Source organism: Ctenopharyngodon idella, chromosome 17, assembly GCF_019924925.1.
Source record: "Ctenopharyngodon idella isolate HZGC_01 chromosome 17, HZGC01, whole genome shotgun sequence".
In the NCBI taxonomy this organism is placed as follows: Eukaryota; Metazoa; Chordata; class Actinopteri; order Cypriniformes; family Xenocyprididae; genus Ctenopharyngodon; species Ctenopharyngodon idella.
In genome coordinates this window covers 33,928,702-33,953,217 of record NC_067236.1, presented here as the reverse complement: position 1 = coordinate 33,953,217, position 24,516 = coordinate 33,928,702, and the positions used below count along the sequence as shown (strand labels likewise).

At 37.5% G+C, this 24,516-nt stretch overlaps 1 protein-coding gene across 50 annotated transcripts in view; it reads right to left on the bottom strand.

Annotated features, from left to right (window-relative positions):
* Nucleotides 1-24,516, bottom strand: part of fermt2 (FERM domain containing kindlin 2) — a 55,650-nt gene that overhangs the window by 21,605 nt on the left and 9,529 nt on the right. For 49 of the 50 annotated variants that reach the window (XR_007925763.1, XR_007925767.1, XR_007925769.1 and 46 more), the window contains exons 3-5: nt 14,294-14,527; nt 5,150-5,278; nt 2,690-2,722 (exon numbers count right to left, since the gene is read on the bottom strand). Coding sequence is in view for 1 of the 50 variants with exons in the window: in XM_051866916.1 (XP_051722876.1) it covers nt 5,150-5,278; nt 14,294-14,527 (363 nt within the window). In the remaining 49 variants the exon portion in view is untranslated. The remainder of the gene's footprint in view (nt 1-2,689; nt 2,723-5,149; nt 5,279-14,293; nt 14,528-24,516) is intronic. The other variant, XM_051866916.1, reaches the window with a different exon arrangement.

Sequence of the window (24,516 nt, the reverse complement as noted above, 5' to 3'; positions counted from 1 at the left end):
CCTTAGACATTATCTCCAAAATCAGGTTGTGTGAGCAATAATGCAATGCAAAAATAAACTAACTGTGCAAAGATGCAATTTTATGGGAAGACACAATCATTCCTCAACTTTTTAAACTTGTTTACTCTCATAAATCAGACAAATCACAGTTACACAACACATTCTTCTCTAAACGCTCAAGTCACCGATCACAGAGTGAGTAAGAAAGAAGCGTTCAAGCAAAACCACTTATGTGGCAGTGGGGGGCCAGAGTCATGTAGAGGGACAGGAAGTGCTTGTGGGGTGGTAGAGGTCATGAGAAAAGAGAGAGGGCTGGTGGGAGGGCTCACAGCCTTTCTCAGAAACTCGGAGGAAGGTCACTATAGGGGTTTCCACTCCCATTGGGAACTGAGGAAACCTGCCTATCAGCAGCGTTAGGATGTTTACTCGACTCTGTTTAGGAATGCTAAAATAACTCCCAATCCACAAACAAACACCACACTGATGCTTCAGCACTGTCTGTGGGCACGTACAAAACAATTGAGTGTGAAGTGTTCACTCGTTCTTATACCAAATGTCAAACTGTTTTGCTAAGCAATTAGATAATTACGGTGTTTGCAAGGCAGCAGTGTCTTATAAAGCTTTTTTTAGTTCTTCATAATTTTCTGAATTTAGAAAGGGAGACCGGCACTGCAGGCTGCAGATACACAAACCGTAAACAAAGCAGCGTTTTGAAACATCTATATTCCACTCGGCTCCAAAGTTAGACATCAGCCTTCTTAGTATTCCTCAATCAATTCATTATAAATCATAAAATTATAAAAGAATGCCTATTTTCCTATTCATTTTTTGTAAAAATTGTATAGGGTCACTTATGACCCAAGGTGTGTATCAGTATACGTATATTATTTTTCTGCACAACAATAATTGAATTTTTGATGATGGAATAAGCGCAATTCACCTTTATTCCACAAGGTTGTAATGTCTGATACTCAATGATGAAGTGACGTTTCATTCAGACAGAAAACGAAAGAATAGGCAAAACATGAAATTGCTCAGCGATTTACTGCAGAGCAAGTACTGAACGCAATCAAATATGAGCGTCACTGTCACTTGATGGAGGATCTGGTGAAACTATCAGCGATCAAAATATTGATTTTGAAGATGTAGAAAATGATGAAATGGGCTCATATCTGCAATCTCAAACATATTCTCAAAACTATCATTGGCTGAATGTACTGGGAAATGAGCTCTGACGAGGACAGTGATGGTGGCATAAAACATCTGCTCAAAATGAACCCTTCAAGCTCAAAAAGGTAACAAAATCTGCTTTATTTTATTCTTCTGTAATGGTTATTCTAATGAGTTTTATATTATCGCGACAGGTGGAGATCCATCCGTGTTAGATATAGATCCAGGTCGCTAAAGACATGTATATGTAAGAATGATTGGCGAAACATTCATGCATTTAAGGGTTAAACTGTTCTCTCTCTCGCCCGATGCTAATTCTACGTGCAAAATCAGCCTAAAAAACCCCAACGGCGTCCGACTAGAGCCATCGGTGCAGAACACACCAGAAAAACTTTGTCGGCTGATGCTTAAAAATGGACCGATGTTTCCCGACGGCCGATCAGCGGCTTGGTGTGTCCCGGGTTTAAGGGCCAGTCACACTGCACTTTTCATTCCACTGGCTTCCATTCATACACATGCCAATGTGGGAGACCGGAGACGCAAGCTCATGCAAATTTCGTTGCATTCCAAAGTTCAAATTTGGTCAACTTAGCAAGATCGCCGTGAACTCTTAGCAGAATTAAAATAATGCAAACTTTAAAGATCTGCAGAATTGCAGTAAATTAGATACATTTTGGATGAATTACATGTTATATGTTTTTTAAAAAGACGCCACAGGGTGTGACATCATGTGACCGTTGAGGTGTCCGCAGGCATTTCAAATGCTCAAAGTCTAATGTGGCGGCGGCTTTAGGTGTCCAATCCGATTTGCATACTGAGTGTTCTTTCTTGCGTTTACTATCAATCTCCCAGTGTATTTGGCTTTACAGCTTTTCTATCATTTGACTTTACCAATATATTTTGTTGCCTTGCAAGCACTGGTATCTCCTTCCAAATGCTCCAATGAAATAAAATGTAGTAGGAATGCTCCTGATCAAACTGCATTAAAAGTGACACAAGTTCAGTTCAAACACATGCTCTCCTCCACTCTCTTCTCACATGAGGGTGTTTTCCTCATTAAAGCTCCACAGGGAACAGCCATGTTCCAATGCAGCCTAATATGGGTAATACTGTGTAAGCTGTTTGTTTTTATAACCAATTATGACGAGCTCCTGATAAAAGCTTGAATAATCAATATCATTATCATTATATTTGCTGAAAAATCCTGACCTGAGCATCCCTACTGTTTAGTGTAGCTCCTTGACCTGACCTTTCATTCTTTTATCTCTAATATCATATAGATTTTAGGACAAAGTGAGACCATTTAAACAAGCCAAACTGTGGACCGATTAGCAAATGTAAGGGAATGCACTGTTTGGGCAAAGCTCATCTCATGACCCTCATCAGCTGAGGTGTCACTGAAGCAGAGAGTCAGGTGACCAGAGCCAGGGATTTCTGCAGTGGTCATGTGACTGCTCCAGCTGTGGTGAGAGGAGGTGAAGGAAGCAATGCAGGAAGTCAGAAAAACAGTGAACCTTACCTTTTACCGGTCCAATGTATAGTATCTCAGAGGCTTGAGGAATGGGAGGAAATGTAGAAAAGAAAAAAACAAAGAGAGAAAGAGGGGGAATGAAAGGATATATTAAAGAGATTAACAGCTTAGAGGAAAGGAAAGTGTTAACATGCAAAATGAGACAAGACATTAGACGTAACAACAGTTTCAAAAAGAGAAGAACTAAAATCTCAAAAAAAGAAAGAAAGATGCTCAGCAAGGCTGCATTTATTTGATCAAAAACAAAGTAAAAATTGTGAAATATTATTACAATGTAAAACAGCTGTTTTCTATGTGAATATATAGTAAAGTGTAATTTATTGCTGAATTTTCAGCATCATTACTCCAGTCTTCAGTGTCACACGATCCTTCAGAAATCATTCTAATATGATGAATCGCTGCTTAATATTATTGGAATAATATTATTCTAAACTGACTGGTATATGGGACACCGATTTTTACCCTATTTGTGTAAAAGTGACCATCAGTAGCACTGGAGAAAGTTCAGATACAGAACACAAATGAAGACCTCTACTTCCAGAGCAGATTGTGTCGGTTGAAAATCCGTAGAGGAAGGGGAAATGAACAAAAATACTAGTGGGTGGAGCTTGTGCCCTGCTCATGCCGTTATCAAAGCAATTCTTATCGCAGCCTTAAGTCCCTCTGAGAGGGAATCAAGCGGTGGGTCTTCGGCTCATTTCCTGTTGTGGGCCAGAATGGCTCATGGCAGCTCCCGTTCCGTTTTCTCCTTCCTAAAAGAGCCTTTGTGCAATAAAAACCAGAGTCTTTATAGCCCCTAAACATCGGGACTCCTGCACTAATTTAATGAGGGTCAGCGTAAGGTCACATGGTAGTAATGAAGAAACAAGTGGAGAACAGATCCAAGACATAGTCAAGCTGCACAAGCGCTTTGAGTTTGCATGGGGGATGCATTGCGCTGGGGCCCTGGGACAATAGACCCTATTCATGTAGACCTGATGAGATGGAGTCTGTCCTCTGTGCATCTTAAATGGATTTTAGCGCATCATGTGTGGGGTACTCAGCGATGTAGCTGACTGCTCTGTTTCAAAATGGCAGAGTGACCAAATATGTGCGGAATCTAAACCATTCACGCTCCGAAGTTAGAGCGAGAGCAGCAGGCCTGCAAATGATACGCTGAGCTCAACCCACACATTTCTCATTTCAGCACTATTTCAACATAACCCTTTTGTTTTCCTGCTCTTCAACCACACGCACCATTATGGAACTTCACGGGTTCCAAACCATCAAACACTGTCAACGCTGCAAACAAGCAACGCACTGTGACACGACGATCAGAGCTGCTTAAGTCAACCATCACTTTCTATTGCTCATATCTTGGGTTTGCGATTCGAACTAACCTCAAATCCCAAGTACTTCAGCATGTAACCCCACCTGCACCGTGTGTGGTACAGATATGAACGATGCCTCAAGTTGTGTGGCTTGTTGAAGAGAGGAGTGTTATTATTATTATGCTAATGTCAAACTCAATAAAAATCATTTAGGTTGAGATGCTTGGCCACTTATGACTGTTGTTTTCAATCCTGTTTTAGGGAACACAACACTGCACATTTGCACATCTCTAGGATACAATGGGGACGGAATTTGTTGCGGAAATCATAATTCTATTTTTTTTTTTTTTTTTTTTTTGTCTACCCATATTAATTTTTCAAAAACAATGGTAACCAAATTAAGGCATAAAATTCAAACTATTTAATTGTCAGTTGTATTAATTCAATTGTGTAGACATACTTTTTGATTATAAAAATAAAATGAACCATTAAAACAGAATCCAGAAAAATAAAGGAAAAACACAGATGTTTGGAAAAATAAAACTGACTTTGCAGGCAGAGTTTGCATAAGAAGGTACCTCACAAAACGGATTTTGGACAGACTTGGCTACAATACTAATTTCTCATTAAAAATGACAACAAAAGCATAAATGTGGAAGTACAACTTTCAGACACCAGTTTATTTTTTAGCTCAGATATTAGAGAATCGAACACAAAGAACTGTGTGATACATCTGTGCTTCCTTCAAAAATCGATCAGATGAAGGTATCTCAGGGTTTGAGACGATCATTAGATGCGGACGTGCCGTTTTTCAGGTTTCGGACGCAGCCACTTAGTTCATGGAGCTCTCTCCAAAAAATATGATGATCTGAATCAAGTGTGTTAAATAAGGTGCAAGACATACAGAATGTGCAGTGCGGCTGGACTTCAGGACTAGGATTGAAAACCAATGACTTATTATGTTCCATGATGTGGTGTATGTAGGCAGCTCACGAGGTTTTGGAACAAAACAACTATTTCCTAAAGTAAACCTCATAGAGCGAGTCGTTATTTAGGTCTCCTCGTGTCTGACGTGACAGAGAGATCACTGCAGTAACATTCTCAGAGTCCAACGACATGACGGACATGTGAGACGTACCTGATCCAGGAGTGAGCAGCGGTCCTTCCAGCTCCAGTGCCTCCTCCTCTGCCTCCTCCAGCTTTTTCTTCTTCTTCTTGGGGTCGCGGGGTTTGCGCAGTAAGGAGAGCTCCTCAGGATGCCTGATGTCTGTAGAAGAAGCACTCATTGTAATTAAAAGTGTATTCATCACTGAACCTCACCCAAGACACAAGAAGTCTCAGACTCTGAGGGTAATTTCAACAGGATAAAGACCAGACAGTAATGGAGACTCACTCAGTAATAAGTTTCACTAAGTCTAAATGAAAACATATTTTTAAAACAAGCCTGTGTTACAGAATGTCTGAATAAATAAAATAGTGAATGATTTCAACTGCCAATAATTCACCCTCCAGTGTATGTGCACTGGCACACCGAAGTGATTTGATAGCGGGTTAATTCATTCACACGAAAGACACTTCCCAAGCTGACCTCAAATTATGCTCAAGGAGAACAAAAACACATCTGTCCAACAGGCAGGGCCAGATGAAATCCATTTTGTTTTTTTCACAAATTCCATTTTATAACTCTCCGTTTTAATTTTTCTGGATTTCATTTTTCTGTTTCAATGGTCAAAAAAAACTTTAGTCATAAAAAAGCATGTCTAATTAATTGAAATCATTAAACATACAATTTAACAATAACTAAAGCCCTACTCGGACAGGGATAGGTTTTCTAAACGGCATTTGAGTTACAATTCTTATCGCTCGACGTCTGTCATTTTATGTACTGATTCAGACGGGACTTTATCACAGCGTTACAGAAGCTTACGTGCTGTATTTACACGCATAATTTATCACGTATATATCTTTCAATCCATTATTTATTGATATCATTTTAATTTATTATTAAAGCCCTATTTAAGTAAACTTCATAAGTTGTACAAGTGGCTGTTTATAATAAACTCACACATGTGAGCAGTGAAATCTAGCATCTTACTCTTTCTCAACTGACACTGTAATTAAAATGAGCCGCCTTTACTATTCCCGGCTCTATTTGTTAGTTTTATCATTTATTCTTTCGTAGGATACTATCCATATTGAAATTAAATGAAAGTACTGGTGCACATACGGTAGCTCATGTAGGTCAAAAAGCTCATGAGGTGAAGCGTTAGTATAATACAATATTGGCGATCACAGACATTCGCATTCGGATCGAATTAGATTTCTCAGAGGACTGCTGAGTTTGCAGAAAGTAGGTAATTTGCTCTGGAATTTTTACAGAGGTTGTGTGAGAAAAACACAGACATGGCAGATTCAGAGGGGATTAAAATCATTAAAAAGTACATCTGTGAAAGGCAAATTTCTCTAACGACCCCCTGTAAAACTAGTCCCGTCCAAATAGGGTTTAATTAAAAGTTTAGTGTTTACATCCCTATGAAATCAGTTTAATTTTTTACAAATTCCGTGTCTTCTGTTTAAATTGTTTAATTAAATTATAATAATTAAAAAAAAACATGTCTAATCGATGCATAAAATTTAGTAATTTATTTATATTTTTACAATAAGGCACTATGAAATGTTTCATTTTTTTTTATTTATATCAAGTTTTATTTTTCTTCTGGATTTATGATTTAGTACAAGTTTTATTAACAAAAATGGTGGTACTAAAATGAAGGCATAAAACATTTTAATCATTTAACAATAATTTTATGATTTATTTTTGATAAATAAAGTGCTACAAAACAAATGTTTACTGTTAAAATCAAAACAAAGAAGAAAAATTTGTGTGATACACTTAAAAAATAAGTTTTAAATGTATTATTATTAGAGACACTGAACGTGCAGAATTCATATTTGAATAGCAGTCTTTTGTGCTTTAATATTCAGACACTATATTGTAATGTGATTAAGTGAGCAGCCCTACTTTTTATTTGTTCATCCAAAATTTGACACATTCTGTGACATTCGGCATTATACAGTAAATTCCATTTTTATGACTAGATTTTGCAATTCAGCCTGCGTTTTCCGCACCAAATCACAGGCCCTAAACAGTGACATTAGATGTTTAAAGAAACCTTGAGAAGATGACTCCAATAAGTATAAGAATACATTTTGCTTACAGAATAAAGCATATTTGAACAATTGCCAGTGACTAGTGCTGACAGTTTTGCCATTAACTGACTTTTTATTGCAATTCTTGCACTTTAATTCTCCACTACTTAGAGCGTTATGGCAGGACGACTCACACTCCCTGGATTTTCCACAGTCCTGGAGGAAACGAGTGTGACGGAGTGCGAGTGTGTGTTGGGGAGGGGCTTCACGGCTTGGCAGGAATGGCTTGTTTAGTTGTGTTACTAAAGCAAAAGCATTCCAGAGGTTTTAAGAACTACCAGATGGTAGTTCTCTCTCTCTCCGAGTCTGCCCTTTTACAGCCATATGTGAGCGAACTGTAGCAGGTCAGTGGAGTGCTGGGAGTGAGTGAGCGCCTCCTCTGAAATTCCAATCAACAAACAGAAGATCCTTCAGCAAACGCTCCCAAATCAAACACCCATTACTCACATGAAGCTCGTAGAGAACACTCACACATTTCTCATTTCATTTCATCTCTGACAGGCAGGACTTGTGTGAGGTGAAGCGCTCTGGAGAGACGCAGTCCGCTTGCTCCAGGAGGTAAATAACAAACACGCTCCTATTCATTTTAAGCATCACATGAAAAAGCAGCAGTAATCTGAGGAGAACACGCCCACCAGACCCTCAAAACAACTGATACCACCAGAGAGAGAGAGAGAGAGGGTTATGAAGCCAACGTTCAACAATGATACAGCCTCTGAATGACCACACGGACTAATTCAAGAGCTACACGTCACATCACAGGTATTCACAACCATTCCCAAGGCCTAAAGTAAAAGTAGACATGTCTCTGGAATATCTTTAACAAATAACTGCAACAACTTTTCAAAAATATTTTTTCTATGAATCTATTAGTCTGCATCTATAACCTATTTTGAATCATATTTTTGTCCCATCCACTGCTTTGGTTATCACTATAGGTGCATCCCAATTTGCATACTTGTGCACTATTCTGTGATGTATAAATAGTGTGACTAGTGTGTTTACACTGAAGATTCCTAAATAAACAATGCACTTTAAATACCTGGATGATGCACCAAAGCGTGGAATGATGGACACTCAACTGTGCAGCTTTCCTTACATAGCAGAGGGGGAGGAGCTACCAGACTCCAATTCCCAATGACAAAATAACCTTTTATTTTACCATATAGACGTTTGAGTACATAGTGCATATTTTAAATGCATAGTGCATTTGGGCGAGTCGACGTAATCGATTACGAAAATTCGTTGATTTGCGTGGAATGCGTTGGTGCGTCGCACTGTTTACGTTCCTCCCTAATCCCGCCATGTTTCACACAAAACAAAACTCTAGAGCAGATGCTAAAGGCTAGTATGGCAGCACTGCTTAAAGGGGTCCTTGATTATGATTTGACTTTTTAACTTTAGTTAGTGTGTAATGTTGCTGTTTGAGCATAAACAACATCTGCAAAGTTACGACGCTCAAAGTTCAATGCAAAGGGAGATATTTTCTCTGTTTAAGGACTACAGCAAACGGCTGGTAGGGACTACAACGAGCTTCTTCCTGGGTTAGTGACATCAATAACCCTAAAGTTCAGTAGCCCCGCCCACTGATTTGAGCACGACAAGTAGTAGTAGTTAAATAACAGATGTGACGTTAACACTGGATCGAGCAACTAAGCGATAAACTTGCCTTTGAAGAGTGCAAAATGTTCTGCAGTGCCAGGCTGTGGAAAAACACAGTAGCTGCAGTGCATTGAAATTAAAAAACAATGCTGTGTCGCACTTTTTTACTCACATAAGTGTGTCGCACCCTTCCTGTCGGATCCAATATAGAGATTGGATCCGACAGGAACGGTGCGACACACTTATGTGAGTAAAAAAGTTTTTACTGTGTCACTATTGCTTTGTTACAGATAGTTTGATATGTACAGATTATACGTCTAACCAAAATCACCAGTGACCAGTGATTTCTGATATGTAATGATTCATGTAGGCCTACAATCAGATGTTTTTGTCTCAAAATTGTTTATTGTCAGTAAATCAAACCAATGACTAAATGGTCAACTTCACATTAAGTAGGATGAAAATAATCTTATTTAAACGTTGATTAAATTATATATAGAAAGCGATCAAAGAACGTTCCCTTTACCATCGCTGGAGCTGTCAATCAAAAGAGTGTTCTGGACTCCCACCAAAACTCCCGTTAGAACCAACAAATCTCTTATTTACATTGTGTTCGCACTGTTATTATGATGAAAGCATTCGTTAGTGTGCAGAAAACGAGTTACAATGATGAGATCACTGCATTAACGCACTCAACATGACTGTGATCGAGCCGCACGTCTCAAACGTACTTTCTGCACTTGGTTACTAAGCATTTAAAGTGCTTGTTGGTTGTTTAAAATATGGATAAACTTTATTTTTTTATGTTGGTATTTTTAGAATTTGTACTTTATGGTTTTATAACAAAACTTTTATTCCCACTCACTTTATAATCACTCATCTAAAAAAAGCTGTCACTCATCTTAGTTCATCACGACCTCACAAAGTTCTGTTTTAATCAATGAAGCACTCTACACTACACAATGACTCTCTTTTTTACATCATGTCTACACTTTGCTTGTTATGAGATGATTCTCGAGAGTGCAGAACTCAGCACTAAACAAATACGTTTTGTGCGGTCACTGAATCATGCCTAACTTAACCACCTCTGATTGGCTTCACTGTTCAACACTGCAAAAACATTTTGTAAATAGAAACCTTTGCAGAGCGCAAACACAAAAACTCACTGGATCGTTTGCCAAATCTGTTTTGCCAATATGCTTAGCACTCTCTAGCACCCCCATAGAACCGGGCCTGAGGGATCAGATCAGAATGGTATATCATTCACAAAACACCAAAAACCTTTTCAATGCTGGATTTTCTAGAAATCCACAATGGAATCTCTTCAGTGATTCATATTCATTTAAAAGTGAAATTCCCAAGCACATGTCCTCTTCTGTGGATGAATAATGTCTGGCTCTCTCTCAGCACCGGCAATCTCTGGCTGCATGACCAAGTGATTTCCACTAATAAAGAAGAAGCTCCCAGTTTCTCAGGCAGCTGAGACAGAGAGAGGGACAGACAGCATATGTGAGCTGGATGATCACCGTCTCACTGCCTGTCTGCAGCTGCTGCCAGCTGGACTGCTGTAAACTTCCCGTCCCTCTAGCCTTCCTGACACTGCTCAGCACACTCTACAAGACATACAGTGGCCCCAGAATGATCTGGACAAATAAAATAACTTGTATTACATAACAAAATACTAGGGGAACTCACCAATAAAGGGGATATTATAGAGTGTACAGTACATTAGACTATAATAGGCTATTTAATTTCAGCAAAATTTAAACACCAACAATTATGAAGCACAGAACAATTTACGATTGCAAAAAATGTAAAAGGTAACATACCAAATTATTTTAAAAAAACATGACAACTTGCCCCAATTTGACATTTAATACAGTTTCAACCTTCCAGTCATATCTACCTTCATTATATTCATTATATACTGACTGTCATAGGGCTGACCAATAAAAAAAAAAAAAAATGAAATGTGCTTTCACACCCCAAAAGACCCCACTAGACCTATTTAAGTAACCAAAAAGTGAACAGTTTAAAAAAATAAATAAATAAATAAATAACAACTGAATTAATTTTGTAGCTTTAATAAGAATCAACATGTTTAATTCCTTCATTGAAGACTATGCAATTTATTTAATTTCTGCAGTGTTTCTTCTGTTAGATACCTGAAAACTTGCACTATTTCATTTGTTTGTACTATTGTATTTATTTGCCCTATTGTCTTTATTTCATTACTGCCAGTTTACTTCTCTTCAATAATCGCTTGACTAGTATTAGTTTTTGCTGTGGTAAACAAAATTGCCATCCAAAATTGTGAAATCACTGGTAACTAAAAATTTGCTCCAGTTCCAGAGGCCAGCAAAAGAAAAAAATAAATTTATTGTTATATACTATTTTGTTATAATGAAATACAATTACTCATGGTCCCACCCCATTAACCCCTATTAATACTTTACAGTTCTCTAAAAGATGTAAAAATGAACAAAAATCCATTTAAAGTCTGTTTAAACACAACTTTTGCAATAATTTAAATAATCAATGGAACAGTTGAGGACCTAAACTTGTTAAGAGGAATAACAATTGGGATCATGAAATTCCTTAAAATTCCCATCCCTGCTATCCTACATCAACTGTTTGTTTTTGTTTTGTTTGCATTTTTTCCCATTTCAAACCCCAAAAACATTTTGTTGGATGTTTTGTTTTAGAAATGTTCTAGTGATGTAGTATTCAAGTAATAATTCAAGTAAATACCAACATTTCATGCCGTTTTGTTTGTGTGTTTGTGTGTTTGTGTGTATGTGTGTGAGAGAGAGAGAGAGAGAGAGAGAGAGAGAGAGAGAGAGAGAGAGAGAGAGAGAGAGAGAGAGTGTTCCCATCAATTGAAATCAATTTGAGAGAGGAGGTAATCAGGCTTCTTTCCTGGTCAAAAGACTTTTTTTCCGCAGATATTCAAAAGAGAGATGATTCAACATCTAAGAGCTCAAAAGGCCTTGTTTTCCATATATGGACACAACAAAAGTAACACTGCCAGTTACATTGATAAGAATAGTTTATAAAACAAGATTTGGAGCAGTTCAAGGGCATGCTAGGTCTTAGAAAAGACCAATCATGGCAACTCAGTGTGTTTAACAAATAATAAAGACCAAGAAATGTGGTCAAGTGCACCTTTATCCAATTCATTTATCAGATAATGGCGTTATCGCAGTAGCCAAGCCTCAAAACAACTGCGGTGCCACAGTATTTTTCAAATGCTAGTACCATGATGCACAGTAGTAAATACTAAAACATGGCTTCCAAACATTATAAGTAGGGTGACCACCTGGCCACGTGTGAGACAGATACATTTACTACTATTATGCTATGTAAACATTGATTTACATTCGTTGGCAAACTTGGCATATGCGCTGATTAATGTTTCTGCCGATGGGTGCCCGCACTATAATGTTGCACTTGTGGCAAACATTAAAAGACAATTCTAGATTCACGAGTGCACATGCAGGGGGACAAAGTTTGAGCACGCACATGTAATATCTGAGCGAGAGAGAGCGCACGTCCAGTGTTGTGCGAGAAGGGAATCCGCCTGTGAGCGGAGAGATTCCTGCTGGTGCATTTGATGCGCTCTCGCGTTACAATAATGCGCTCTCGACATTTGTCATTATAACACCACCATAGAATTAAAGTGAGAAGAAAGTCGTATATGAAAGTTGCAATTATTTATTTTATTTATTGGTTAAAATGAATGGAGAATATCTCGTGTTTATCCGTAGGTGCTCGACCATTTCCTTGGGTGGTGCTCGAGCATCCATGGGATCGGCGCATGTTCGTTGGAAATATTTGTTGTTATGATGGACGATTACATGCTTTAAATCATCAATTTGGGCAGCTTTGAGCAGCCCTTGAAGTTATTATCCAGTATGTGAGATGAAATCCTTGCTGGTGTAGATGTGTTTACCGACTTTGATGAGGCCCACACTTAGCTATTCCTTCGTGCTCCTTCAGTTGTCATCAGCGGGAAAACCTCTCTCTACAATTGCATTGGTTGGTTATTTTCACAGCTAGAACATGACGGCTACACAAATAGATTTTTCAATGCTAGTCACAGTTTTTATTATATTTCTTACTGTGGTATTGTAATTTCATGGATGAACGGGACACGGGACAAAGCTCCCAATTTCAAGACTGCCCCGCATTTTGGTCACCCTAATTATAAGTGGTATCACCATACTATTTGGTAACTGAATACCAATATATGCTGTATTATGTAATACGTTTTATTTGGGAAACTACTAAAAGAGAATTATAGAACAGAAACACTGAGATGTCGCAACCTAAAGTATAAATCTGAAAAATATTTATTTCATTTTTTACACATTTATCAATCAAGTTCAATTTTTTTGATAAACTTTGAGAAATATTATGTATATGAATATTATGTCATTTTCTTTTTTCGTTTTTTTTAGCAATGCTATTCATTCATGTTTTACTGTCTTTAAATTGATTAATGTCATTGACATACTGGCTTTATATCAGTCACCCTGCCCCCCACAACATGTTTCTTGTTGCATAATGCAGTATACAATATTGTAAATTGTAAAACTTTTAGGGAGTTCTCAGACACGTAGATCATTTGCTTTTTTCCAAAACAGGGATTCAAATTGTTGCAATTTCTTCTTGGCTCAGTTCACTTTCACAAGGCAATGGACCTAAATGGATATCGCTATATTACTTTATCATTCAGAGCAAGAAACAAGGCTTCATCTGTATTTTTATGCACTTTGGACAGTTCTGAAATATGCATTTCACCTAGTCTTTGCTCTAGGTTAACCCACGATGCATTTTGAGAGGCATTAGCAAAACAAACACTGCTGCAACACACAACATACGTAATTACCCATCATACATATGTTGTGATACAGCCTGGTTCATTGGCCCGTTGGGTCAGATGGCTTTCTCACCACAAGGGAACCACTCCAGAGTTCGTCTTCAAGCGGGACGAGACCAACTCTTTCATCTCTGACCTATTTTCGGAGTGGAGCATGATTGCCATGTTCATATATGCCTAAACAAACCGAACTAATGGAGAAAAACGAGGCAGGTTCCAAAACAAATGCTCCAAATGAGCCAAAAAAACGCCTTAATATATATTTTTTAAAAAGTTTTCACCGTTTGCAAAGGCTACTGGTTTTTTAAGAAACACAAGCCCTTGGATAGATCAAGAGAAAACACATCCACACTTTAAAACAATTGTGTTTTCAATCCATTTCGTGGTTCCTTCAAGCTGCCACTGTATTCTGATTTAACACCATCTCTCCAGCCAAACCGTACGTCTGTTCTCGGCATTAAAGGGTGAATGTGCTCTAATGTATATCAAAATAACACAATTATTGTGACTTATTGTTCTTCATGACCAGTGGGAAGATTGAGTTAGGCTAATGGATAAAGCTGTGTATATTTTAGGACAGGCACTCACTGAAGGTTTTGCAGATGTCAGACACGGCCTTGAAGACACGGTCAGAGAAGTTGACCTTCACCCTCATGTGTTTCATGTTGGGCAGCTGCAGGCGCAGCAGCTTGTGCTGCGGTGTGAAGAGCAGCCTGGCGTCGGCCTGAATGCCATATTTATCAAGCGTCCAGTGGGTCTTTAGCAGCCAGGTCTTCTTCTTTTCCCACCACAGTGCATGATCTGACCAGTCCTTCTTCACATCTGCATAAAGACAGAGAGAGAGAAATATGACAAGGTTAGGATCTACACTGATAAGCACTCAAGGAGGGCTAAAACTGGTCTCTAATTTGCCTGCACATACAGCAATGCAAGAGTTGAGAGAGAGGTCAACTAAAGAGAAACACGGTTAAGTGTCAGATGTGTTTGTGTGAAACTGCACTTGCCAAAGTGGAGGGCTGCGTTCTGGCCGGGATGAAAGCAAGAGGCCAAGCATTCATCAGGAGGCTCGTGCACACAGGCCGAAAATAGGTGACACGCTGAGAAGTGTTTGTATGTGCGAGTAAGGAGATCAGGGTCAACCCTTTCTCTTTGTTCCAGATTCACATTGTAATCTGAGTCTGATACTCTAAACCTGCTTTTCCTCTAACAGCTGCACACAAACAACACAGGATTGAGCTGCGGGCATTCGTGGAGCTACAGAAGAAGAATCCAATTCATACTAATCAGGTGACATATTACATACACCAATCAGGGCTCTGCACAGTCAAAGTCCAGTTTTATAAAAACACTAGTGTTGGAACTGGAATGTCTAATTTCAATTCAATATCTGTTCGATACCACAGGGAAATATTGTCACGAAATTAAGGACATAAAATGTGAACAGTATCTAAGTTAATTTACATTCGACCCTAGTCAAAGTGCTTTCTGAAACTCTGCTGTCTGAAATTTAAAGGGTTAGTTCACCCAAAAATGAAAATTCTGTCATTAATTACTCGCCCTCATGTCGTTCCACACCTGTAAGACCTTCATTCATCTTCAGAACACAAATTAAGATATTTTTGATGAAATCTGCGAGATTCCTGTACCTCCACAGACTGCCATTTTTGACGCTTCAAAAAGTTCATAAAGAGATCAGAAAAGTAACCCATATGAATTGAGCGGTTTAGTCCAAATTTTCTGAAGAGACTCGATCACTTTTTATGATGAACAGATTTAATTTAGGCTTTCACTCGCATATAAACCTCAAATACAAATCCTCAAATACTCAAATAGTAAACAATATACAATAGGATATTATACTATACATAGAGCACGTAAATGTCTAGGTTAAAAAAAAAAGCTATAATTTGCTATAAAAGCACACATATTCACCTCTGCAGAAGTGGTATGTAGTTTGCGGTGAGCAGTAAAGTATGCATTAGTGCAACTGGAAGGGAAGCTTGAATTTTCTATGATAACAGGTTTAACTATCTCATTTACAGACGCGTTCTCATTCAACTCTGTGTGCAATGCATGAAATGCTGTAATCATCTGTCCACAGACGTTTTGGAAATTATGGCAATATGAAAAAGCATAACTAGCACACGTTGCATCCCCAAATGCGCATTAAACTCAGAGCGTATGCAGAGATTTTCTTTGAAATGAGACACTCTGCTGAAACACAAATAACGCTGCTCGTATGTAAACGATCACAGTGCCGCGCTTCGCTCTGAAGCACGCAGTGCAATGGACTACATACTTATAAATAAAATACACACACTGCGGTGTGTCAACTTGCTGTTGGAGAGAGCGAGAAAGCGCAGCTGCTACAGGGTGTATTGATACTGCGGAAAACTGTGTAAACAGTTTCAAATACTTTAGTATCGATATTTATGGGTGGAAAAATCTATATTTTTGACAGCACCTAAAGACACTAATGCTAATGTGACAATAATAATTAGGTCTGGGTATTGACACGAATTTCACGATTGGATTCGGATTCACAAGACTGTGGACCAGTGGAGTCTCTCCATCAGTGATGTCAGCAGACAGGTATGCATGTGAGCAGACAAAAGAAACTGTTTTCCCCTCAGCAGCCCACTATCCAGTTTCTCTGCCTTATTTTTTGTCTGTGTGACTGGGAAAGTAAACTTTTAGTAGTTTTTAACTTTTAGAAGATTGTGTTTTCTGAGAGTCAGGGACTTTTGGTTTCTGTGGGTTTTTAATTTTTTGGTTCAAACACTAGGACATTTTTTCACCCAAATAAGACTAAAAAATGAGTTCAGGGTTATTTTTTGTTAGAAGACACAGAAAAGTTTGAAAGGATTATGAGCCGAGACGTTTATTTCTGAAAAGGACAAACTAAAGCCACTGTGATATAGTTTGTAACTTTCTTAATTTATTAGTACAAAGATTGTGACTATCCATTTCTGAACACATCTCTCGAATCTTCTCTCTGACTCGGTCCACTTCTGTCACAGCAGTGACCATTTTTCTACAGACAAAAACGCACTGACTCAGTTTTTCTCCTCCACACCCTAAGAGAGAAGCTTCACACTGGTCTCATTTCAATGACTGCATCTCGTTCACTAGCCAACCGTGGTGTCCATCTCCATAACAACATAACACAGAATAAAAGACAACAGAACATGTTAAGTTCTCAATGACAGTCTACAATCATTTCTGAAGAACTAGGAAAATATTTAGAAGCCAAAAGCTTTTTGCCAAAATTGCCAATTAGTAGAAACAATCAAGAGAGAAGCACCATCTTTTATGCTCCTAATCTGTTTAGTAATTTTGAGGATATACTGTACTCGAACATGCCTCTGTATGTTCACTGCTGAGCGCAGCCAGTGAAGTGTGAGGAGCTTAACAGAGGTGCAGAAGACTAAAATAAACTTAGTTAAAGACTGAAATAAACTTTCACTTCCTCACCAGATGAAATGGACTTATATCAAAGAAAGAAAAAAGTCTTAAGATTTTTTTGGCCATACTGCCCAGTAACAAGGTTGAAAAACATAAAATAAGGACAAACATTATCACTTTTTTGGGAAGTTGTTATACCCTGTGTGAGAAAAATCAACAAGTTTTAGTCTAATGCTTGTGCAGTAAATCACTCGCATATGTGAACAAATTTCATGCTAGGCGACTAAAAAATGTTTTTAATTAGCCAATGGCCAGTAACTTGTACGATTTCAGTCGCCTGTGATTGACTTAGAGGCAAAAAAATAAGTTTAGCGCAGATATAATTTCATTGCTCGCTGAGCTTTACGCACCGTTGTTTGGTTGAGAGCTCCCTCTATCGTTTTCTCTCACACACGCGCACTCATTGTGAGGAAAGAGAGCGACTTTTACACATGCCACGTAAAGAGAATTGACACGCTAGATCAAAATGCAGGGCTCGACAGGACTGCCCGATGGACAAGAGTTGACAGAACTGTCACTGTCCCGATCGTTTAAAAACGATGAAACGATGAAAGTTTATCATTTGCACATGTTTTTAGCAAGAAGACGTGAAAGATAACTCACATGCGTCTAACAGAAAGCCCAGAAAGGATGTAAATACTGAATTGAGGTTTTTGCGCTTGGACGGACAATTTTTACATAAAATTATGTCAAAATGTCTATCTTGGCGAGTATCCTAGTAAACATAGTCGGTTATCTTAAGTGAACATTTACAACAGTTAAAAAATAAAACGCATGTGTAACAGTATCATCTGTGCATTATGTTTTAAAGTGACAGCAGCCTAATATTCCTGCTGCTGTCTGTGTTTTTAATATTAACCAAACACCAAAAAAAAAAATATTGTAAATTTAATAAGGATTAATCTATATTTAGGCTAATTTATACAGTGAAGACTATGTTATTTTACATTTGATTACTCAATTTCTGTACATAATCTACCTAATCTGTATCTAACTACTGTTAGATCTACCTGAAAAACCTGAAGAGCAAAGTTTGTTTAATTTGCATCTATAGTGTTTATTCTATTGTGTTTATTTGTGCTGTTGTTTGTAGTTTGATTATTTGCTCTTATTTTATTACAGACTGTTTACTTGTCTTTAATAGCGTTTGAAAATTATATTTATGTAGAATTTTTTTCATTTGCATAGCTTTTGCATTTCATGTAAATTTCATGTTCATGTCTGGTGAGTAAAATAAAAAATCTCCTGGCCAATGGCGACTCAAGCTTCAGTGTGTCCATAGAGGGTTGATGCAGTAACATTAATAGCATTTTCAGGAAAACTAAAATCCTCTCGGGGTCAAAATGACCTGAACACAACCAGAGAGTAAAATTAATTTGCATAGGGTTTTAAATTGTTAAGTGTAAGCAAAAAGATTATTGTGCTGATACTAGCAAAATCTATATATTAAATGTGTTAAATAATGTTTGCAGTCTTTCCTTCCTGTGACGGGAAGGGTATGAAGACAGATGCAGATGGACGCTCCCTTCACGGGTGGAGCAGGCAGCTGGTGATTTTGTAAAACACTTCACAGCTCGACCCCTACAGTATCCGGCCAAGCATGTGCCAAACATCCCTGATGAATTTAAATGTAATAATGCCAGTCCATTTTTGGGACTAGTATGATTTCATCTTTGACCGACATCCACACGAGTCATTAAGTTGTCATGCACAAGCTATGGAATAAACACGCTCATAGATTCAAACACACACACACACACACAGTGTGTGTCTTTTTCCAGAGGATCCCCAGTGTATTCCCTCCTCAGTCTGGATTGTCATTGGCTGTCCCGCCCCGGTCCTGCCCTGCCATCAGACAGAGTGCTGGGAGAACAGCCATTCATTGACTATCCATCAAACAGCCTAAATAGAGGGCTGTAATTTAATTAGCTGCCGGCCAATTGCATTTCTTGTCTAAAAATACAGCCTGCCAGCAGATGACGTAATGCTGTAACAAAATGAATCCATGCTAAGTAAAAGGACGCATTAAACAGCGCTGGAGACCTCCAGTACTGCAGAGAGAGGGGGTGTACTGCGACCCATGAAGGGTCTGGTCCAGGAAGAAGAAAACACTGAATCACAAATGCACTTCCTGTCCATTCGATAGCATAGTGTAACACTGTTGAAAGAACGCAGCTTCCTTCTTTCATTTATGACAGTAAATTGCATGTGTGAATGGGACATTATAATTAAATAAACAATGAGTGTTCTCCTTGAATGTAAAGTACTGTGATTTTTACTTGCTCACTGGAACATTTTCAGTGGAAAATGCACTGAAAAAAATTGGTGTTATATATATATATATTTTTTTTTTTTCAATAAACACCGTTTCTTACAAAAATGACAACAAATAAGTAAGCAATAAGGTACGTGAGGCTGTGCTGTATCGTGAATAAGTCACGGCTGAAGAACAAATATTAAAAGGCAAGAATATGTATCAATGCAACTTTCATGAAGTAAACTTTCACTAAAGCCTTCCTTCCGCTGGAAAAAATAGTCCCTGACCGTGAACAGCAACATAAGTTACATTATTACGCCATTAGATGGCGGCAAAGACTGTCTTTATGAGTGTGTCAGTCAGTAGTGAAGACTTTTATATTGAAAAGACTGAATTGTTGTGAACACGGAACAAGACGCAACTGACAAATGCTTTGACTAGCGCTGTCAGTCACGGGAAAACCCCTTAACTGTTAAAAGGACAAGATACTACATCAAACATTTAAACAGATGTTTAATTATGAACATAGGACCGACCTGAAGGAAAATGCTAAATCCGAATGCAGGTAATAAACTCACTCACTCGATCTTTTTCTCACAATACTCTTCTACATGATACAGTAAGCTTCAATGAACAATATCAACTGAGAGCATACAGTTTACGTTGTTAAGAGTGGTTGCTATTGGTGTTGTGTAGTGATACACAGAACCGTTGGGTGAAGCGGTCATAGCCGTGTTTTATCGTGAATAAAACAGCTATCAAACTGTTTTATAATTTGTTTTAAATTTGCTAAAATATCTGGAAATCTCTCAGCTATAATTTAACTATGTGACAGCTATAAACTTTAGAAACACTTTTAATGGAAAATGATTTTAAACAATATCCTGACTTTCATCTATCTGTTAGATGACGCTATCTTATTTAAATCAACAAAATGCAGCAGAAATCGCAAAGCAACACTGTTCAAAACATCACGGAAAAGTTAAATGTTTAAGTTTGTAAGGCATAAAAACTAGGGAGGTGTGCAATGACTAATTTCATCGTTGTTTAAATGCAAATAGTCTAAAACAGTCAAAAACACACATATGTGATAAATTTGAAATAATCGGTCAATCAGGGCTGCATGATTATAACAAAAATCATAATTATTGATCGTTTCTCTTGATATTGCAATTGCGATTTTTATGTTCGCAATTGCAATATATAGTGAAAAAACTGTATTAATAAATGAAATGTTCAAGGTGTCTGAATAAATTTTGCTTGACTGTAGCTTTCCGTTTCATTAATAGTTCACTGAGACAGTCTGCCACATGCTTATTTACAGAAAGCAGTTAAAAAGCACTTCCTTTATAATCATTGAACCTGTCAATCACTTCAGTGTAGTGCTTCAGTTTATGAAAACTCCCGTTATAATCAATAAAGTTGCCTACACTGCACAATGAATTTCTTATTCTGCAGACTTTGACTAAAATGGTCACAAATGCAACAGAAAATAAACATCAAAATGTAATCGCCACTCGTGAATCGGTAATGTCTGATTCGAAATGGACCCTCTGAAGTCTATTATGTCATTGATATTAATCAATCATTTTAATTTATTTGTTTCTGATGGCCCTCTTGAATAATTACATGAAAAAATGTAAGCAATGTGCATTTCATTGGCGAAATACTTTAAGGCTGCATGCCACTGTTTTAAAACTTCATCAATATTTAATGTTTTAAATAAAGGAGCGAATTTCCCTGGTATCAACTACTGAAATTTCTGTATTGTGACAATCCTAGTTCAAAGACTGTAAAAGAAAAGAAGTTTCTAGATTGGCTTAAAAGTTTAGAATAGCAAAAGGTGTGACAGAAACCGTTTCATTCCTTGAGGCAAAATATAAAAAGATGAATTAAATAAATAATGCTGCACTAGAAACTAAGAAATACAATCAAGAAAATTTCCTCAACATTCACATACACTGTAAATGACTACTAAAATAACTGCCAGCAATCTTATTTATGTTGCATATTCAAGAAGCACAAATAATTAAGAGATGTACTGGGAGCAGTTTGGACAAATAATATTTGTAGAACACTAAAAGCCCATAAATAATGTACATTTCCATACATTATGCTAAAATAATATGATTATTAAGCTTCTAAAGCTAGCCTTGAAAGCAGACATCAAGCTGTTTCCCCTCCCAGAGGGGTTCAGTGTAAGTAAGCAAATCTAAACACTAAATCACAGCTAGATTTGATCAATGCAACAGGAAAGCTCTGTGCTGGGTAGGGCTGCTTCTTAGTGTAACTACTTCCTGTATCATAGATTAGAGCACTCTGAAGACCAACGGAGCTGGACAAATACACATGCTGCAGTCAGCTTACAACTACCAGGAAAAAAGAATGTGTAAACAAACGAATTTGCCCTTTACCTTAACATAATGACAATAATTCATTGCTAAAATTCACTACAATGATTCAATGTTGGCAAGAGGCTGAACGACATGGACAAGGACGGCTGGAAAAAAATATATATCTTGACAATAGCTATGTTTAATTCGAACATAGTGTTTACACGAGCTCTTAAAGTGACAGCAGCCTAATATTCCTGCTGCGCTGCTTAATCAAACAAAAGACAAAAAAAAAATTCAATCACTACTCTTGATTCAATAACTTTGTAACTATAATAAGGATTAATGTATTTAATTCATACAGTGAAGAATATGCTGTTATTTTACATTTGTTTACTTTATTTCTGTACTTGAAAACTACAGTTGAACCTACCTAAAAATACTGTTTATTTCATATCTTTGTTCTGTTGTATTTATGTTGGCCTGCTGAATGTTAAATGGATGTTAAATTTTAAATGTTAAACCAATAAACTGGCTAGTACAACTTAAAGGGTTAGTTCACCCAAAAATGAAAATAATGTCATTTATTACTCACCCTCATGGCGTTCCACACCTGTAAGACCTTCGTTCATCTTCAGAACACAAATTAAGATATTTTTGTTGAAATATTAATATTATAAAGCGACGAGAATATTTTTGGTGCGCCAAAAAAAAAAAATAATGACTTATATAGTGATGGCCGATTTCAAAACACTGCTTCATGAAGCTTCGGAGCGTTATGAATCAGCATGTCGAATCAGCGGTTCGGAGCGCCAAAGTCACGTGATTTCAGCAGTTTGGCGGTTTGACACGCGATCCGAATCATGATTCAACACGCTGATTCATTACGCTCCGAAGCTTCATGAAGCAGTGTTTTGAAATCGGCCATCACTATATAAGTCGTTATTTTGTTTTTTTGGCGCACCAAAAATATTCTCGTCACTTTATAATATTAATATTGAACCACTGTACTCACATGAACTGATTTAAATATGTTTTTAGTACATTAATGGATCTTGAGAGAGGAAATGTCATTGCTGGCTATGCAGGCCTCACTGAGCCATCGGATTTCATCAAAAATATCTTAATCTGTGTTCTGAAGATTAATGAAGGTCTTACGGGTGTGGAACGACATGAGCGTGAGTAATAAATGACATTTTCATTTTTGGGTGAACTAACCCTTTAATGCATGTGTTTTTGAACTTTGCTGATTTAAAACATGATCAAAACACCATCTATATTAATGACAACTTCAAATAAGAGAGCAAGTGACAAATATTTGTATCAGAATCGGCTAATAATAGTTTGTTAAAATCGGTATCTGCCCAAAAAAAATCCTATCATCGGTGCATCCCGACTATATTCAACAACAACAGCTCGTTCAATGTGTCATACATCATTACGCCATTTCTACGTCATTGCACATGCACAGTACTTTCCAGTTTCGGGTTTCAATCTAATCAAGTGTTTACGTCCTCTCGATCAGATTAGAAAAGGTTTAATCCAGCCCTTACAATCAGAATGAAATTTTAATTGGATTTGGCCAATTCATTACAACTGAAGTGCTTACATGTGACTTTTTTATTCCGCCTGTGCTACGAGTCTGATAACAATCAGATTATTAGGGTCCACGTAAACACAATCGTTTCATAATTTTTATGATATTTTACGTATCTGCTATGTAATGCTTCAGAGGGTGATATTTCATCCAAACCAGCCACTGCAGCAAGTAAAAGTGAATAGAAACGTCACTCTGAGCAGCTGAAGAGTGTGTGAAGATTATACTGTTCAGTAGCACACTATCTGGGGGGGGGGGTTTCTGTTCACGCCAAACTCATGCAAAAGTTAATCTCACGTATATCAATAATTAACATGCGTAATGGCCCTGGTTTTACTTTAATTTAACATTTGCGTAGTGTCAAGCAATCTTGTTACACACACAGTTAACGACATGTCAAATGACTTCAAATTAAATGAAGTCTTGTAGATTTAATCAGACTGCATTATATTGTATTACATTATATTCAGGTCCAGAGTAAAAGTAAAGTGGACCATAATTAAAGTTGAAAAAAATAAATATTTTAACTTTTAAAATATTTTTTTACAGCATTAAAGACAAACATAAGGGCCTATTTAATTATACAGCCACACGTAAAAATGTCAAATCGCAATTATTTGTATGACAATTAATCGTCAGCACAAAATTCATGATTGTGACAGGCCTACTTCAAAATATTGCCCAGTCCTATTGGGCAAAACATCCACAAATCTCTTGATACAAGGAAGGAAAGAGAAGGAAATGATGCATCCTCTGATAAATCGTGCATTTCCTTGCAGTCTCCACATTCCTCTGGCTGAAGCTCTGCCATGATTACAGTAGGACAGTACAGGATATAAGTATTCTTTACTTTCAGACGATAACCTTTAGTTATATTTTAGACTGCTTTTAGTCACCTGAAAAACAAAACTATACTATTCCATAATGGATTTTGGTCAGTTAAAGGATTAGTTCACTTCAGAATTAAAATTTCCTGATAATTTACTAATTTACCCCCATGTCATCCTAGATGTTTGTCTTCAGTCAAAAAGAAATGAAGGTTTTTGAGGAAAACATTCCAGGATTTTTCTCCATATAGTGGACTTCACTGGGGTTCAACGGGTTGAAGGTCCAAATGTCAGTTTCAGTGCAGCTTCAAAGAGCTCTACATGATCCCAGA